The sequence below is a fragment of the Dermochelys coriacea genome, chromosome 19, assembly GCF_009764565.3.
Source record: "Dermochelys coriacea isolate rDerCor1 chromosome 19, rDerCor1.pri.v4, whole genome shotgun sequence".
In the NCBI taxonomy this organism is placed as follows: Eukaryota; Metazoa; Chordata; order Testudines; family Dermochelyidae; genus Dermochelys; species Dermochelys coriacea.
In genome coordinates this window covers 1602244-1620451 of record NC_050086.2, presented here as the reverse complement: position 1 = coordinate 1620451, position 18208 = coordinate 1602244, and the positions used below count along the sequence as shown (strand labels likewise).

The window sequence follows — 18208 nt, the reverse complement described above, 5'->3', positions numbered from 1 at the left end:
CCTTACCCGCCCAGGGAGCAAGCGCTCACACCTGGAAGTCAACACTCAATTGTGTCTGTGAAACTTGCATTTCTAGGAAGGGCGGGAAGCTCCCACTATTGTCAGGGTGGGGCCCAGCTGCTCCCTTCACTGCCTCGGATGGCACTAACCCACATCAGCCTCCAGAGCACCAGCAGCCCAGACAGGGACGTCCTTACTAGAGACAGGAGCCACCTGCACCAGGCTCGTGAGCGAAGCAGCCACCGATGGGGCAGTGATGGGTAGCTAGGTTTCCTCATTGAGTCCCTAAATAGGAGAAACCAGGAAGAAGAGTCAAGGCCAGGCCCCTGCATTGCCATCACATACACTCTGTGGCCACACACTGCCGTCTGCCGCTCGCCTGATCAGTTCTCATTTGCTTGATTGTTCCCTCTCAACTATGTGCTGCATGCAGCTTCCAAAAAGGCTAATAGCGTCCTGGGGTGTGTTAGCTGCAGTGCTGCATGTAAGACAAGGGAGGGCATTGTCCCACTCTGCTCGGCACTCCTGGGGCCTCAGCTGGAGTCCTGTGTCCAGTTCTGGGTGCTGCGCTTTAGGAAATACACAGACGAATTGGAGAGAGGCCAGAGGAGAGCAACAAAAATGATCAAAGGTGTAGAAAACCTGATGAGTGAGGAAAGGTGAAAAAAAAGGGGGCACGTTTAGTCTTGAGAAAAGACTGAGAACAATCTTCCAATATCTTAAGGGCTGTTACAAAGAGAACAGAGGACAGTGATCAATAGTTCTCCTTGGCCACTGAAGGTAAGACAAGAAGCTACGGGCTTAATCTGCCGCAAGGGAGCTATCGTTAGAAACTTTTCCTAATATCTAACTCTAAAGACAGTTCAGCTCTGGAACAGGCTTCCAAGGGAGGTTGTGAAATCCCCGTCATTGGAGGCTTTTAAGAACAGGTTGGACAAACACCTGCCAGGGATGGTCTAGATTTACTTGGTCCTGCCTCAGAAAGCGCAGGGGACTGGACCTGATGACCTCTTGAGGTCCCTTCCAGCCCCTCATTTCTATGATCCTTTAATTACAGACAAACAGGAACTATTCCCTGCAGGGGCTGCGACTCCCTTTAATCCAGACAACTAGGCTCTTGTATAGAATGGTGTGTACAGAAGATGGCAGGTGCCAGCACCATCCCATCCCTACCTGCCTTCAGGGCGCCAGAGCTGCAGGAGTTGGGAAGTGCAGGACACAAAGCGAAATGCTCAATGGAAGAGTCTTGCTCTTTGCAAGGTGCTGAATGGGCTGGGGAAGGCGGTGACCAGATCTGCTGCTTCCTCTCCGCTGTTTACAAGCTCCTGTCTGTTGCTAGGCCACCTGCTCGGGACTGATAAAATCCTGGCTAATCCTCTTGGTGACCAAGGCAGTGAAGGGAATTAGTGGATTTTCCCTGCTCCCCCTGTTGTGTCTATAAGGAGTTTCTCCTGTACCAGCCCATGCCCGGTGCAATGGGAGAGTGGGGCTGCTGCCAGGAAAGGATGTGTGTGTCCTTCTCTTCAATGAGTCTTCACTAGAATGTATTCGCAAAAAGAAAAGGAGTACTTGTGGCACCTTAGAGACTATCAAATTTATTAAAGCATAAGCTTTCATGAGCTACAGCTCACTGAGCTGTAGCTCACGAAAGCTTATGCTCTAATAAATTTGTTAGTCTCTAAGGTGCCACAAGCACTCCTTTTCTTTTTGCGAATACAGACTAACACGGCTGCTACTCTGAAACCTGTCATTAGAATGTATATAACAGTCTGCCTAGATACATGGGCCTGTGGGCATATGCAATCAAAGCACAGGGCTGGGGGCAACACACCTGGGTTCTATTCTTAGACAGCTTTGAAATCTTTACATTTAGTAATTTCTGTTCATTAGAAAAAAAGTGCACACAGGGAAGAGCAGAAGTTCCAGGTTCAGGAGGACATGAATACTCCTTTCCTAACCCTAGAAATTAACTGGTGATTGGTTAATTGACATTACATAATGTCTCATCTGTTTTCCATGCTGAATACACAGCTGGGAGAATGCTATTGAAGTGAAGGACACAGTGGTGGCTCTTATTCTGACAATCAGATGTGGGAATGTGTCCCTCGGCCAGAACAAGCCCTAGGGAATGAGAGCAGGCCTGGTCTTTTCATTTCTCCTGTCTCTAAATGGCTACAGTGCTGCTATAATTCAATATAGCCTGAAAGGGAGCTGCTGGATATTAATATAACCAAATTTGCTTTGACTGTGAGCAAAGCATTTGCCATTTAATTTGCATACTCCAGTCACTGAAGTGACTCCTGAAATGTCAGAGGCTGGGGAAAAAACCATCTCTCCTTGAGGAGTGAGCTTTGCCTTTTTTTTTTTTTTTTTTTTTTGTTGTTTACAGTGACTGATGCGGCTGCAGTTCAGATTGTTCAGCCTGCCTAGGGCTGGGGATTTCTGCTCCCCTACACGCTGGCATAAAAAGTGAGTCAAAACATCAGCAACGCACAGAAGCCTGGGGAGGAGTGAGCAGCTCCAGCAGAGGTAATTACAGTGTATACATTACATATTAGAAAGGGCACCAGGTCTTCAGCTCTAAAACCAAAACATCTCTGCAGCTAGGCTGGGTTAGGCCCAGGACTGATGGGTAGTCTGTTCAGCACAATATTGTTAAAAGGAACGAAAACCACAATGCATGGGACCTGCTTCCAAAGGCTGCTCAATTGCAGTTCAGTGTCTGCACAGGTACAAAGCTATCGTCCCATGCCCTACCCTGCTCCTGGTCTCATGGGGCTCCTGGCCCAGCCTGATTTCTCTGTCCCTGTTGCTGAGCCGAGTAGGGCACCAGACAGTTTGCATTGAAACAAAGAGATTCAGGAGCTGGGGCAGGCTGAGAGCACAGGCCTCTTGGGAAAGGGGAGAGTTGGCTATTTGCTGAAAGTCATCACCTCCCCAGAGATTCAAAGCCCAGGCCCCAGCCCAAAAATGCCAACCCCTAGCTCTTTGCTGATGGCTCTGCATTAACCTTGCCCCCCTTTATGATCGTAACAGTACAAATCTCCTTCTGCACAAGTGTCTAGGGAACTATAAGTGATAATACATATCCACCAGCCAGAGCACAGAGCAGAGGAGTACACGCTGCTGTCACTACCAGCACAACTTCCATTCCAGCACACTATGCCCTGCTGCCAATGCAAGGTGTGTCCACCACATCCTTCCCGCTGATGATGGCTGGGAGCGGCAGCAGTTTTTCCGAGGTCGGAAAAGGTTCGCCAAAGATACTCTACCAAGTTCATGCCTTTCTGCAGTCCTTGCGTTGGGCCAGGATAAAGGGAATTAGCACAGGAAAAGCTGTTGTGGGTTTTCCATGCTATCAAGGCCGAGTAGCCAAAAACTCAAGGCCAGAACTGTTCTTATTCCAAAGCAGCTGGGGAACACAGGGCGATTTTCAGGACTTGTCCAGTTTCTTGGATGTTTACCCATCCCTAGTTTTAATCTTCTGACACTGCCAAGTTATAATGCAAGGAAGAACAGATTAGAGAAGAATAAAGCAGAACAGGTGTGCCTCTTCCTCTTAAATCAGTATCTCTTGGCACTAGCCAGCACTCCACACTAGCCAAAACAGTAGCCGCCCCTGCCCAGAGAGGCTGCCTACAGGTATTGCCCAGCTATTACAGCAAGTGTGACTCCGTGGGAGAACCCAAGACTGGAACATACAATAAGAAGGGACTTAGCAGCTGCTGCTGTCGCTTCGGACTTTCCCCTCAGGCAACCTGGCCTTAAACGAGTGTCTTAGTGTAGAACGGCACCTAACAGTCCTTGCATAGTATTGAAGTCAGGCCTCTGCTACTCCACTGGCAAGGGCAGAGCTGCAGCAACCCCAGCAAAAGCTAGAAAGCAAATGGAGTCCCCAAGAAAGCAAGGCTCAATAACAGCCTGGAGTCTAATACGCAGCAATTGAGGGACGCAGCACACAGCTCTCGTGGTGATTTGGAGAGGTTTAAGCAAGTGGGCACAACTCCCTTCCAGAGACTGTAACATGAGAACAAAGGTGCTAAAACCCCACTCACCTCAGGTAACACTGGTGAGCGGCACTCAAAGCTCTGCCCACAGGAAAGGGCAGCACCACATTCCTGACCCTGGTTAGGCCACTCATCCCTGTGCATGGGTGTGCTGGTTCAGAGAACAGCCAGGGCTGCTCACCCATTACCAAGAGGTATTCCGGCAACATCAGCAAGTGGTCATGTCTGCCCAAGATCTCTCTAGTTGTGAGTTGTGAATAGTTAGCACAAACGGAGGCTAGTTCCTGGCTCCCTTGACAGTCACCACTGTGTGTTGTGTGTATACAAGGAGGAGGAGTAAAGGAGACAATTCCTAAGAGGCTCATGGAGCTGCATAAACACACACAGTATCTGAAAGTAGAGGAATTCAGGAAAACCTCACAGAATAAATGGAGAAGAATGATGGAAATTCTTGAGTGGCTTAGAACAAACAAAACACAGAAATGTCTCCAACTGCAAAGCAAGACATGAGAAGAGAGACAAACGTGACTTTTATTGTTTTATATACAAATGACAGACGTTTGTATTAAAAAGAGAATCCACCCAACCTTTAGGAGCAAGATGGCTTTGAGCTCCAACCGTTCCCTGTAGCTCAGTGCCCCGAACAAACCGGAGGGGAAGTGTTAAAATCAAAGATGAAGGAAAGGGGTGAGCCACTTTCTTCTCTACTAAGGTAAGAATTCAAGTGGATCGTTCGGAAAAATAAACAGCCTAATCAGATTTAAGAAGGAAAAATCAAAAGCCAATTTGTCAACTGTATAGTTTGGTTTAAAAAAAAACAAACAAAATATCAGTATTAAAAAAATAACCTAACAGATTTACAACCTGCATGGGACACACGGAGCCACGCCCCCATTACGGTATAAAATGGAACAACAACATCTCTCAATAGTTATTACAGACAATGGTGATGGCAGCAGCAAAACCAGCCGATTGCAGGGTGTGTGTTGCCAGCTGTGGGGGAAGAATGTCGCACTCGAGAACCAGAGATTGGTGACACCACAGCTTAGTCCTCCTGCATTTCAGGTGATTTTAAAATGACACAAAGTACATGGTCCAATGTAGCCAAACAAGACTATTTCCCCCCCACACACACACACTTTAGTACTTTTGAGTGAACTACTCCTACGTGCAGACACTCGGTGGGAGAGCTGCCCATTGTGCTCATTCAGTCGACTGATGTTTTTCTTAGTGTGGACTCAATGTGGGGGCCTAGATCCGGGAAGCTTCGGCACCGATGAATCTAGTAGTCCTGCAGAGAGGGGAAAGAGCAGGACATTAATATCCCCTGGAATAGGGAAACTCAGCTTTCACACACAACTGCATGAAGCACACACACATTCCCTGCAGGCAGGCAGAGAGAAGAGAATTTTACTGTAGCTGAACACCCCCCTCTGCACTTCAAAGTCTTCAACTAAGAGATATGTCGACCAATGACCAATAGTTTTCAGTTTACTAGATGAATAATCACAGCTAGAAAGGGTGTGAAACAATTTTTCTTGAATAAAATATACGGGGCTCTCAACTGTCACCAACATCTGGTAACAAGCAACAGATAAATCCAGCTATGATAAATCCACAAGGAAATTGCTCATTTCACACTAACTATTCCCCCACCGTGAAAATGAGAGAGCATAAACCATGGCAGACACAGACTCTAGAGTGTTAGGGATTAGCCTGCAACCTCAGAGTACAGACTAACAATAAAAACAATGACACAGGAGGACTGATACTTACAGCTCGTGGCTTTTTGTTTAACTTGAGATCAATCCTGTGATGGGAAAGAGAAGAGAAATGTCCATTTCAATACATTACACTTCAATGGGAGTTCCAAGAACCAGCTACAGCATATGGCACAGGCTACAACAAAGACTATTTGGTTAATTCAATCCACGTTCTCCGAACTGGACGAGCCAAATCATTGTCCCAACATTACTGGGCAAGGACCAACAACATCAATGAGAGCGGACTCTTTATACCTTGCCGAAATGCATATTCCACCCACTCAATCAGAGAAACAGTTATCAAAGGTTCATAATAAAAATCACAGGGAAGTTATGCAGCGTGCAAAAATGGGATTAAAATGCATGCTCTATGTTAATTTGTTAGAGATAGATGTAACTACGCCACAGGTAATTATTCAGACATAGTGGTAATAGTTACTTACTTGGAATATACAGAGAAAGAGGATTTTGAGACAACAGGTATTATAAAATCAAGGGGATTGGCTTTATTACATTTCTCCAGAGGAAAATATCCAAATTTACGCCACTAATCTCTTTAGGAAGCAAAGCCAGAAATCAGTTTTTAACTATTTATTAAGATAAAGTTTATCTGTAGTTTTAAAAAACGAAATAAAGAGGCAGAAGAGTAAAGTTGATTTAATTTTGCTGAAGTTATTAAATAAAATGTTACCTCCATCATGTTTTTCTGTTTTTTAAAAAAACTTCCCAGCCTAACCTAATATACATACCTACAATTAAACAAATAAACTATGGGTTAGAAAGGTCTCAGAAAGGCACATCGGTGTCTACACACTAACAAGACAGCACAAGTACTAATTCAAGTCAAACTTACTCAAAGTCATAATCAAACATGCCAGGCGGGCTGAGGGGCAGCATTTGAAAGGAAGAAAGCAATAGCCATTAATATACTAATGAATTCAATAAATAGGTTGATTAGCCACCCTAGCGAGATTATAGAAAAAAATAAAGCCAATGTCCAAATGCCATAAAGTTCTTATTTTATATAGAATATGTTATTTATTTATTTACCAGAATTTGGCACAAAAAAGCACTCCAGACTCGGCAGTGCAGAGCCCCCCTCCCCAAGTGGATTGCTGGGAAATGAGGTGTTAAACAGAGGAAGAGTGGATTATGTAAGGTATTTTTATATGCAGAGAAAGGAAGCCATCAGCTATTTGGAATGGCACGTTAGCTTCCAGACAGAGACTGAACTTTCGATGCACGCAGACAACCAAGTGGGCTCTCAGAAAGCAGAGGCTCTCTCTAGATTATTAGGGCAGAAGCAAAGAAGTTGGTTCAGGCAGCTAGATGGAGGCTGTCATAGAGATATCTAGCAATTTTGCATTCAAATACAGTTGTATGCACATGAGTGCGCACGCACACACACACACACACACACACACTTACTTTTCACTTATAAACCTAAAAAGAAAACATTGTGAATTGCTTGAATCTAGTTACCAAACAGTTACACTCCCATCAGCAGACTCTAACATCCATACACACACGCTCGCACATCCACCATGGCGCTCTGTTTCCAGAGAGCTCCTCCTGGAATCCAACAATTTTATTGGTTAGAAAGAGGGAAGTTAACATGACACTTCAATGGTATTAAGTCCTAACTCAGTAGCCTCGCTGCAACGGAACATCTAAGAGGAAGTAGCATTCCTGCGGAATGTGAGCTATTCCTCGGCTGATGCAAGCAGCTGAATTTGGGGCACTTTGGTAGGGAATGGTATCCCTGGCACTTGCACAGCAGAGTGGAACTAAGGGCCCCCACGAGCAATGGCCAACGCCGTTCACCTGGTTCACCGTGTTCAGATGCCAGACGTGAGAGCTGGATATTCATGCTAGGTGCCTGCCACGCCGGAACAGCACCAGCACTGCTAGCAGAGCTGGTGAGGTATAAAGTAGGAAAGCTTGGACTACTTTGCAAGCAGTGTCAGCCATGCCTGAAGACAGCCCATTCCAGTGGCCACCAAAGCTTCAGTCAGCACTCAGCTTACGCAAATAAGTGAGAGAGCCATGAATCAGGATTTGCAGTCAGAGGGCAGCCCCAGTGACAGACTTTCAAGGTTTCTTATATAATACTTTCATCTCAGGACATTCAAGAGAAATGGGCAAACAAGCAGGTGTCTGTTTCCGAAGAGCATTTCCCAGTATATTTCATTTCAAAGCACCTAGAGTTACATCATTAATTTCTTGCGACTAGCTTCATGTTCCTGGATGGTGCCTGGAATTTTTCCTTTGCTGGAAGGATTTTAGGAAGTAGTTAGTAAGAACAGTCAGTTTTAACGACACAGAGCTGTATCAAATACAGTTAGACTTGTCAGATTCAGTAACTGGCCACACTAAGGCATTTTAAAACAATAGTCAATTAATTTTAAGTGACTTTGTACTATTTAGATTTCTCTCTCTGCTTTACATTCTAGGATCATAGAAATTGCCATACCAGATCAGACCTGGCTTCCATCTTGTTCAATGTCCTGCTTCCAACAGTAGTCAGAATCAGCTGCTTCAGAGGAAGGTACAAGAAACCCCATAACAGAATAACTGGCCCAGAGTGGCAGTTTCTGTCTAACTCCTGGCACTAGTGACTGTCTTATGCTCTTAAGCATGAAGGTTTATAAAGTTTATATCGGATCTAATGTAACTGTGAACGTTCTTAATGCCCGCATAAAGGCTTACTGCTATTTGAATCCTACTAAGCCTTGGTCTCAAAGATATCACATAGATGTGAGTTCCACAGGTTAAGTAAGCTTTGTTTCAAAACTAGTTCCTTCTGTCCGTTTTAAATGTGCTGTCTATTAGTTTTACAGGATGTCCATTTCCTCTTATATTGCAAGAAACTTATAATGTTATTTACCCCTTCATATAACACAAGAACCAGTGGTCACCCAATGCAATTAATAGGCAGCAGGTTAATAGGCAACAAACACAAGGAAGTACTTCTTCATACAATGTACAATCAACCTGTGGAACTCATTGCCAGAGAATGCTGTGAAGCCAAAAGCATAAATAAGTTCACGGAGGATAGGTCCATCCATTGCTATTAGCCAAGATGATCAGGAATGCAACCCCATGCTCTGGGTGTCCCTAAATCTCTGACTGCCAGAAGCTGGGACTGGACAACAGGGGATGGATCACTTGATAATTGCCCTGTTCTGTTCATTCCTTCTGAAGCATCTAGTGTGCGGAAGATGCCATTTTACTCTGCAGTGTGTCCTCACGTGTATGGCGCATGCGAGGTCACGAAGCCTGGAGGATACCATTTTTCTCTACAAAATGGCATTCTCCACACAGAGTGACTTTGAATGCACAATATGTACGAGGTCACATTGTGCGGAGGACATCATTTTGTAGAGAAAATGGCATTATCCATGTGGTGTCACCTCACACGTACTATCTCTAAAGCTACCTATTTTAGAATTGGCCACCCAAGGGCAACCAAGTGAAGGTTGTGAAATCTTTACTACTTCTTACATGGCTGTGAGGTCAGCTTCCTTACAACTGCGTTCAAATGAACATGAAAAGCAAGGCAGCTCCAGAACACCACATGGAACAGAGGCTCAGTCTGGAGCCAAATGACAACAAAAATGGCTTGGGATCAAAGTTTGGATGAAAATATCCAGGATTTCCAGGACTTTTATAATCACTGGATTCCCAAAGCATTTTTGTTTATTTCCTGATCCTCTTCCCCAAACAGGTCTGTCAATGTCCCTACCTCACTCAATTTCAGAGAGCAAGATGCAGGCACCAAGGGGACTGGATTGTAACCTCTCCCCCGGGAGGCAGGCCAGTATTATTCTGCTTTACATATTGAGAAGTTGAAATGGCACAGAAAAGGGAGGGGTCCTGTCCCAAGGCCACCCAGGTATCTTATCAGAGCCGGGATTAGAAATCAGAAGCTCTTGCCTTCCAGTATCCTGCTCAGTCCACTAGCCCAACTATTTCTAAATGTCTCCCACTCTTATCCCTCCCGGAGATTATGGCAGTGGGCCAGATAGGTTGTCTGATGTCACCCAATGAATGTAATAAATTTGATTCAGTGATTTGCAGGTTAACATGAAGCGAGAAATCAGATCGTCATTTGCGCTTAATGACCCTAACTAACCAGTGGTCTGAACTGCTCATTGCTCGAATACATTTGGCTACTTTCAGGCAATAACGCCATCTGGGCAACAACCAGCTGTTCAGAGGACGTGGTGAGGGTAGCTGGCCTCACTAACCTGTGTCGATTTTTGTTCTTCCGTTTTTTGTGGCTGCTGTGGTGACTCCCCGAAGAGGTGGAAGAAGCGGCTTTCTGGGGTTTCACTCCCTGCACAGACCCATCCAGCTCTTCAGTATCCTCCTGGCTGGGCTCATTCTCCTGATTGTGAAAGTCTGGAGAAGCATCACTCTCTGTGCCACTACCTGGCTCCTCTAGAACACAACAAACCCAGAAGAGCACAGCAGTTACTTTCCATCCATTCAGCCCCAGCACAGACCCTGGTGAATCCCTTCACACCCAGAATAAGGAAGAGCTAGAGCCAAATCCTGAGAGCAGCAGCAAACCGTGTATGGAAGCCACATGGAGGGCAGCTTAACGTCTCCAGTAGATAGCACAGAAAAAGGTCACTAAGCGGGACTAAGCAGCATTTCCTCAGAGTGGCAAGTTACCCGCTTAGAAACGGATGCATGCTAGAATCAAATCCAATTCAATCAACACCTGATTCAGGAATAACCTGGGTAAAAATGGATTTACTGCATACCAATTTCTATAGTAGATGCCACACAATGTCCTTAAGCACCTAAGGAAGAGCAAAAATTCTCAGCCCCAAAGACAGAGAACCAGCACTGCACCTAGTTGCCCCAACAATCCCTTTTATCGTGGATTAAAAATTGGTGCACTCAACCTCTACATCAAAGCCGAACAGTTAGAGATTCTGCTAACTCGGGAGGGAAAATGTAAACTTGTGTGAAACTTGTGACAGATGCCAGGGGTTCTGGGCAGCAGGCACTTGGATCCACTGACAATTACTTACCATTTAATGTCAGGAAAGAAAAAGTGCCAGAGCTCCAACCCCCAGAGCCTCATCTCCCAAAAATACCAAACCCACTTAAATACACTTCACTTGCAGACAGCAGTTCAAGCAGACACAAAAGATAATGCCATTGCTAAAAGAGAGGTCTACATTTTAATTTTAACATATACTCTTGTAATGAGTACAACTGTGACCTTATTTAGAGCAACACAATTGCTGGGGTGTGAAAAGCAGTACGCCTAACCGACAGGGAATCACAAGAACCAATAAAACAGTGCTGGAAGGGGAACCCTCTAACAGGACCATAATTACCCTTGGTCGTGCACCTCGTAAGGGGAGAAGCATAGGCGCTGACTCCATGGGTGCTCCAGGGCTGGAGCACCCACAGGAAAAAATTAGCTGGTACTTAGCACCCACCAGCAGCCAAACTCCCCCGCCACACAACTCCTGCAACAGATGGCCCCCACTGATCAACTCCTCCCTCTCCCTCCCAGCGCCTCCTGCACGCAGAGGAACAGCTCCGTGGCGTGCAGGAGGTGCTGGGAGGCAGAAGGAGGACCAGCGATGGGGCATGCTCAGGGGAGGGGGCGGAAAGAGGCAGAGAAGGGGGAGGGGTGGAGTTGGGACAGGGCCTGGGACTGCGCAGGGGTTGAGCACCCCCAAGGAGAATTAGAAGCCGGTGCCTGTGGTGTGAAGAGAACAGACACGTGACCTAATTCCTCAGGAAGCAGTTTGCTTCATTCCAAGTTAGTCAGATGGTGAGAGGAAAGAAGTAGCAGCTTACGCTTTTCAATGAGCTGGTCCTGAACTCCGGCCAATGCACTGACTGCCTAGAAAATCAGAAGGCGCATTAATAAAGACAGATTCCCATTTATTATCTTTTTCAAGCTCTCAAAAACATACAAGGCCCCTCACTGAACAAGAGGTGGTTCTTTGGTCTCTGCTCCAAAGAACTTGCAGTCTAAACTCAGCATGTCATGACAGGAGTGGACATTAAAGCCAAAAAGGAAGAGAAGGGAGAATGACAATGAGGGCAGGAATAGGATTGTGAGACACAGAAGTTTCTTGATTGGTCTCTCGCCCACTCCCTCCTCTCAGAGACATTTGGGCATTGCGGCAGATGTGAATTTTATGGGCAGATGGGAGATGCTTGTGAGAGGAGAAGACAGATCAACAGAGCTACTGAAAGGGCACGAACTATGCCAAGGGAACTAGTCCTAAGAACAGGGAGAGATCAGCCACCCCAGGGTTTCCTCTCAATGAGGCCAAAAAAAGCAGAACAAACAGGCTATTTTCCCCTTATTAGGTACAAAGTGAACAACTGAAGGAAACTCCACGAAGAACAATTCAGCACAACCTGGAAGAAAGGAGAAGAGTGAGAAATGACGGAGGGGACAGCGCACAATATAGGGTCTGTTCAGCTCAGACTTGTCCGCCCCGATGTTCATGGGCAAAGGCCAGGCAGTTCTGCCCAGGAAGCTCAGGACTTAAGTTGGCGTTGCATGTGGCCAGGCCACAAGCGCTGTACTCACTGCTGCGGAGGTGACCGAAGATTTACTGAAGAGTCGTTCAGCTTCTTTAAATTTCCGGTTCCTTCGGTCGTTTTTGCTGTTTGAGTTTCTGAAATACACAGCACGGCCTCATTGCAAATACTCAATCACCATGTCAGTTGGTGTTCTGTTCCCTTATCTACCCACACAAGGCATAACCTGCAGGTTAGGACAAGGCAGGAAGACATTGCAACCCAAGGACACTGCACAAAAGTCCCTAATGGACCAGCCACTTATCCCTGGGAATACCCTACACCTATGTCCTTACAGTTATCTGAAGGGAAATTGTGCCTGTTACATGCTGTGTCCCCTGAAAACATATGGAGACTTGGGGAGCTCCATGAGTCCCCAGTACCCATAAGGTCCCCTTTAGTGCTGGGAAGAGGGAGACAAGATACAAGTGCACAGAGAAGTTTTACTGGCTGATGTAGTTTCAACTGGTCCACACACAAGGCATCTTAAGAGAAACAATGCCCTGTGTATTAGCTAACCTCAGGGACCATCCCAATCTGTTATTTTCTTAAAAGTTCCACTTATCAAAGCTGTTTAGAAGCCAGAACCTCAGGACTGGGATGGAAACATATTACGAAGCAAAAAGCCCAAATGTTACATGCCAGAGCGAAACTACTATCCCCTGAACCAGGGCACCTCTCTCCACTCACTTCTGGTTTGTCAGGTAGCGGTCCCAGCCACGGATGATGTTGCCGTACATCTGGGTGTCCTCTAAGTAGCTGCCCTCAAAAGCATAGATCTGCCTCTCCAAATTCGCTAGGGTCTCCTGGTATAAGAAGCACAGAAGAAGAGAAGAGGCTAACGCCAGCACATCCCCAGAGCCAGTCAATGACCCAGGGCTGGTCACTGCCAAGGGACTCCCAGGCGTCTGCAGAGGCTGTGTGAGCTCTGGACGTGGGTCAGCTCCCCCAGACCTCCTGGTTTATGCCTGCTGCAGGGGAGCAGGCAGGCAGGGATGGGAACAGATGGAAACGGGCGAGGGGGAGGATGCAGGAGATGCCTGGGGATTTGTGCCCGTTGTCATGGAAGCGGGATACCCCCCAGATACCACTACTCTCCAATGTCCCCTCTATACCCCCCGTTTTCTAACCCCCTCAGATTCCCCCATTCTCACTGCCCCCTGGAACAGGTGCACCCCTATCCCCACCCCAATCCTCACTGCCCCCCTGAGCCAGTGCACCCCTATCCCCACTGCCCCCCAGAGCTGGTGCACCCCAATCCTCACTGCCCCCGAGCCGGTGCACACCAATCTCCACCCCAATCCTCACTGCCCCCCGGAACCGGTGCACCCCTATCCCCACCCCAATCCCCACTGCCCCCCAGAACCAGTGCACCCCTATCCCCACTGCCCCCCAAAGCTAGTGCACCCCAATCCCCACCCCAATCCTCACTGCCCCCCTGAGCTGGTGCACCCCTATTCCCACCCCAATCCTCACTGCCCCCCGGAACTGGTGCACCCCTATCCCCACCCCAAGCCTCACTGCCCCCCAGAACCTGTGCACCCCTATCCCCATCCCAATCCCCACTGCCCCCCAAAGCTGGTGCACCCCATCCCCACTCCAATCCTCACTGCCCCCCGTAACCGGTGCACCCCCATCCTCACTGCCCCCCAGAGCTGGTGCACCCCAACCCCACCCCAATCCTCACTGCCCCCCCGGAACCGGTGCACCCCCAACCCCACTGCCCCCCCGAGCCGGTGCACCCCCATCCCCAGGGCTCTCCAGCCCCATTCCCCAGACGTCCCCCGCGCCCCACGGCGGGGCTGCTCGACCCCGGGCGCTGGCGGGAGGCCGGGGGTCAGCGCGGCCTAGCCGCCTCCCCAGCCCGCGGCCTCTCGTGGCGCGGGCGGCCGGGACGCGGCGGGAGCGGCGCGGCCGCGCGCCCTGCCCCTCACCGCCAGCTCCTGCTTGCGCTTCACCAGCTCGGCCAGCTCCCGGCGCGTGTCGGGGATCTGGGGGGGGCCCCCGGCCTTGGTGTGCAGCGCCGCCATGATGGGCTGCGGCCTGCGGCGGGCGGGAGCCGCGCCGGGGGGAGGGGGCGGCAGCCGGGCTGCGCTGCCGGCCTGGGCCGCCGGGGGCAGCGCTGAGACCCGCCGCGCCGACTGCCGCTGCCCCGACAGGGACCCCCCCGCGCCGAGCCCCCCCGGGGCCACCGGGACCCCCCGGGACCCCCATCCAGCCCGCCGAGCCCCCCCGGGACCCCTTGGGGACCCCCATCCAGCCCGCCGAGCCCCCCCGGGACCCCCGGGACCCCCATCCAGCCCGCCGAGCTCCCCCGGGACCCCCGGGACCCCCATCCACCCTCGCCGAGCCCCCCCGGGACCCCCGGAACCCCCATCCAGCCCGCCGAGCCCCCCCGGGACCCCCCGGGACCTCCTGCACCGAGCCCCCCCGGGACCCCCGGGACCCCCATCCACCCGCGCCGAGCCCCCCCGGGACCCGTCCAGGACCTCCTGCACCGAGCCCCCCCGGGACCCCCGGGACCCCCATCCAGCCCGCCGAGCCCCCCCGGGACCCCTTGGGGACCCCCATCCAGCCCGCCGAGCCCCCCCGGGACCCCCGGGACCCCCATCCAGCCCGCCGAGCTCCCCCGGGACCCCCGGGACCCCCATCCACCCTCGCCGAGCCCCCCCGGGACCCCCGGAACCCCCATCCAGCCCGCCGAGCCCCCCCCGGGACCCCCGGGACCTCCTGCACCGAGCCCCCCCGGGACCCCCCGGGACCCCCATCCACCCCGCCGAGCCCCCCCGTGACCCGTCCAGGACCTCCTGCAACCGAGCCCCCCCGGACCCCCGGGACCCCCATCCATCCCGCCGAGCCCCCCCGGACCCCCGGACCCCCATCACCCGCGCCGAGCCCCCCCGGGACCCGTCCAGACCCTCCTGCAACCGAGCCCCCGGACCCCATCCAGCCCGCGAGCCCCCCCGGGACCCCCACCTCCTGCACCGAGCCCCCCCGGTACCCCCCGGACCCCCTCCAGCCCGCCGAGCTCCCCCCGGGACCCCCGTAACCCCCCATCCACCCGCTCCGAGCCCCCCCGGGACCCGTCCAGACCTCCTGCACCGAGCCCCCCGGCCCCCGGGACCCCCGGGAACCCCCCGGCCCCCCATCCAGCCCGCCGATCCCCCCCGGGACCCCCTCCCCCCGCGCGAGCTCCCCCTGACCCCCGTACCCCCTCCACCCGCGCCGAGCCCCCCGTGACCCCCTGACCCCCATCCAGCCCGCGCCGAGCCCCCCCCCCCCCGGGACCCGTCCTCAACCCCGGCCCCCCCGAACCGTGCCCCCATCCATCCCGCCGACTCCCCGGACCCCCGGGACCCCCATCCACCCTCGCCGACCCCCCCGGACCCCCCGGGACCCCCTCCCAGCCCGCCGAGCCCCCCCGGACCCCTTGGTACCCCCATCCAGCCCGCCGAGCCCCCCCCCCCCATCCACCCGCGCCGAGCCCCCCCCCCCCGGGACCTCCTGCACCGAGCCCCCCCTGGACCCCCGACCCCCATCCAGCCCGCCGACCCCCCCGGGACCCCCGGGACCCCCCATCCCCGCGCCGAGCCCCCCGGACCCCCGACCTCCTGCCCGAGCCCCCCGGGTCACCCTCGGGACCCCCATCCAGCCCGCCGAGCCCCCCCGGACCCCCGTGACCTCCTGCACAGAGCTCCCCCGGACCCTCGGTACCCCATCCCCCCGCCGAGTCCCCCCCTGGACCCCCGGGACTCCTGCACCGAGCCCCCCGGAACCCCCGGACCCCCATCCAGCCCGCCGAGCCCCCCCGGGACCCCCGTGGCACCCCCCCCCCACCCCCCGGAGCCCCCCCGGACCCCCACCCCATCCCGCCCGGCCCCCCCGGAACCCCTGGGGACCCCCATCCAGCCCGCCGAGCCCCCCCGGGACCCCCGGGACCCCCATCCAGCCCGCCGAGCTCCCCCGGGACCCCCATCCACCCGCGCCGAGCTCCCCCGGGACCCCCGGGACCCCCATCCACCCGCGCCGAGCCCCCCCGGGACCCCCGGGACCTCCGGCACCGAGCCCCCCCGGGACCCCCGGGACCCCCATCCAGCCCGCCGAGCCCCCCCGGGACCCCCCGGGACCTCCTGCACCGAGACCCCCCGGGACCCCCGGGACCCCCATCCACCCGCGCCGAGCCGCCCCGGGACCCCCCGGGACCCCCATCCAGCCCGCCGAGCCCCCCCGGGGCCCCCCCGGGACCTCCTGCACCGAGCCCCCCCGGGACCCCTTGGGGACCCCCATCCACCCGCGCCGAGCCCCCCCAGGACCCGTCCAGGACCTCCTGCACCGAGCCCCCCCGGGACCCCTCGGGGACCCCCATCCACCCACGCCGAGCCCCCCCGGGACCCCCATCCAGCCCGCCGAGCCCCCCCAGACCCATCGGGGACCCCCATCCACCCGCGCCGAGCCCCCCCAGGACCCCCCCGGGACCTCCTGCACCGAGACCCCCCGAACCCCTCGGGGACCCCCATCCACCCGCGCCGAGCCTCCCCCGGATCCCCCCGGGACCTCCTGCACCGAGACCCCCCCGGGACCCCTCGGGGACCCCCATCCACCCCGCGCCGAGCCCCCCCGGAACTCCCCCGGGACCTCCTGTACCGAGACCCCCCCGGGACCTCCTGCACCGAGACCGCCCCAGAACCCCTCAGGGACCCCCATCCACCCCACGCCGAGCCCCCCCAGGTTGCCCCCGGGACCTCCTGCACCGAGACCCCCGAACCCCTTGGGGACCCCCATCCACCCCGTGCCGAGCCCCCACCAGGATCTCCTGCACCGAGACCCCCCCAACCCCTCGGGGACCCCCATCCACCCCACGCCGAGCCCCCAGCGGGACCCCTCTGCACTGGGACCCCCCCGGGACCTCCTGCACCGAGCCACCCCCCCCAATATCCCAACCCACCCTGCACCAAGCCGCCCCGGGAACTCCTGCACCGAGCCCCCCCCCGAGCCCCTCGGGGACCCCCATCCACCCCATGCCGAGCCCCCACCAGGACCTCCTGTACTGAGATCCCCCGAACCCCTCGGGGACCCCCATTCACCCCATGCCGAGCCCCCCCGGGACCCCTCTGCACGGGGACCCCCCCAGAACCTCCTGCACCGAGACCCCCCTGAGCCCCTCGGAGACCCCCATCCACCCCGCGCACCGAGACCCCCGGGACCCCTTTGCACTGGGACCCCCCAAGCCCCCCGGGGACCCCCATCCACACACCGAGACCCCCCCCATATCCCCTCCACCCTGCACCGGGCCCCCCCGGGACCTCCTACACCGAGCCACCCCCCCCAGTATCCCAACCCACCCTGTACCGAGTCCCCCCGGGACCTCCTGCACCGAGCTACCCCCCCAATATCCCCAGCAACCCTGCACTGAGCCCCCCCCAGATCCCTCTGCACTAGGACCCCCCCAAACCCACCGGGGACCCCCTTCTACCATGCACCAAGCCCCCCTCCCAGAACCCCTCTGCACTGAGATCCCCATTCACCACGCACCAAGCCTCTCCCCGGGACCCCCATCCACCGAGCCCCCCCAGGACCTCCTGCACCGAGATGCCCCCCCCCCCAATATCCCCATCCACCCTGCACCGAGACCCCCCGGGGACCTCCCGCACCGAGTCCCCCCTGGACCCCTCTGTACCGAGATCCCCATCACCCTGCACCAAGACCCCCCCCGATACTCCCCGCTCAGGACCTCCCCCCGAGACCTCCTGCACTGAGACCCCCCCCAGCCCTCCTGGGACCCCCCTCCACCCTGCACCGAGACCCCCACCCTGAAACCCATCCCACTGAACCCTTCTGGGATCTCCTGCACCGAGACCCCCCCAAATCCCC

At 54.4% G+C, this 18208-nt stretch overlaps 1 protein-coding gene across 3 annotated transcripts; it reads right to left on the bottom strand.

Annotated features, from left to right (window-relative positions):
• Window positions 1-4518: 4518 nt before the first annotated feature.
• Window positions 4519-14429, bottom strand: MEAF6 (MYST/Esa1 associated factor 6). Of its 3 annotated transcripts, none has more exons than XR_005289615.2 (8): window positions 14272-14425; window positions 13028-13143; window positions 12348-12435; window positions 11600-11645; window positions 10021-10213; window positions 6462-6519; window positions 5784-5817; window positions 4519-5298 (listed from the first exon to the last, which is right to left on the bottom strand). XR_005289615.2 is itself a non-coding variant. In XM_038377863.2 (8 exons), the coding sequence occupies exons 1-8, from the start codon at window positions 14365-14367 to the stop codon at window positions 5290-5292; spliced, it is 612 nt and encodes a 203-aa protein (XP_038233791.1). In that variant the 5' UTR covers window positions 14368-14425; the 3' UTR covers window positions 4519-5289. The 3 variants fall into 3 exon arrangements, 2 of the variants coding, with proteins under 2 accessions (XP_038233791.1, XP_038233792.1); XM_038377863.2 differs by lacking the exon at window positions 6462-6519 and adding an exon at window positions 6624-6653; XM_038377864.2 differs by lacking the exon at window positions 6462-6519 and having other exon boundaries at window positions 14272-14429.
• Window positions 14430-18208: the final 3779 nt, after the last annotated feature.

Bases quoted from the DNA above. Each gene is read 5' to 3' on its own strand.
- MEAF6 (XM_038377863.2), bottom strand. From the start codon at position 14,367: ATGGCGGCGCTGCACACCAAGGCCGGGGGCCCCCCCCAGATCCCCGAC. The intron at 6,654-10,020 runs GTTAGTGAGGCC...GCTGCCCCTCAG, and splicing joins AAGAACAAAAATCGACACAG to CCCGCCTGGCATGTTTGATT. The intron at 5,818-6,623 runs GTAAGTTTGACT...TTCCCATCACAG, and splicing joins ATGTTTGATTATGACTTTGA to GATTGATCTCAAGTTAAACA.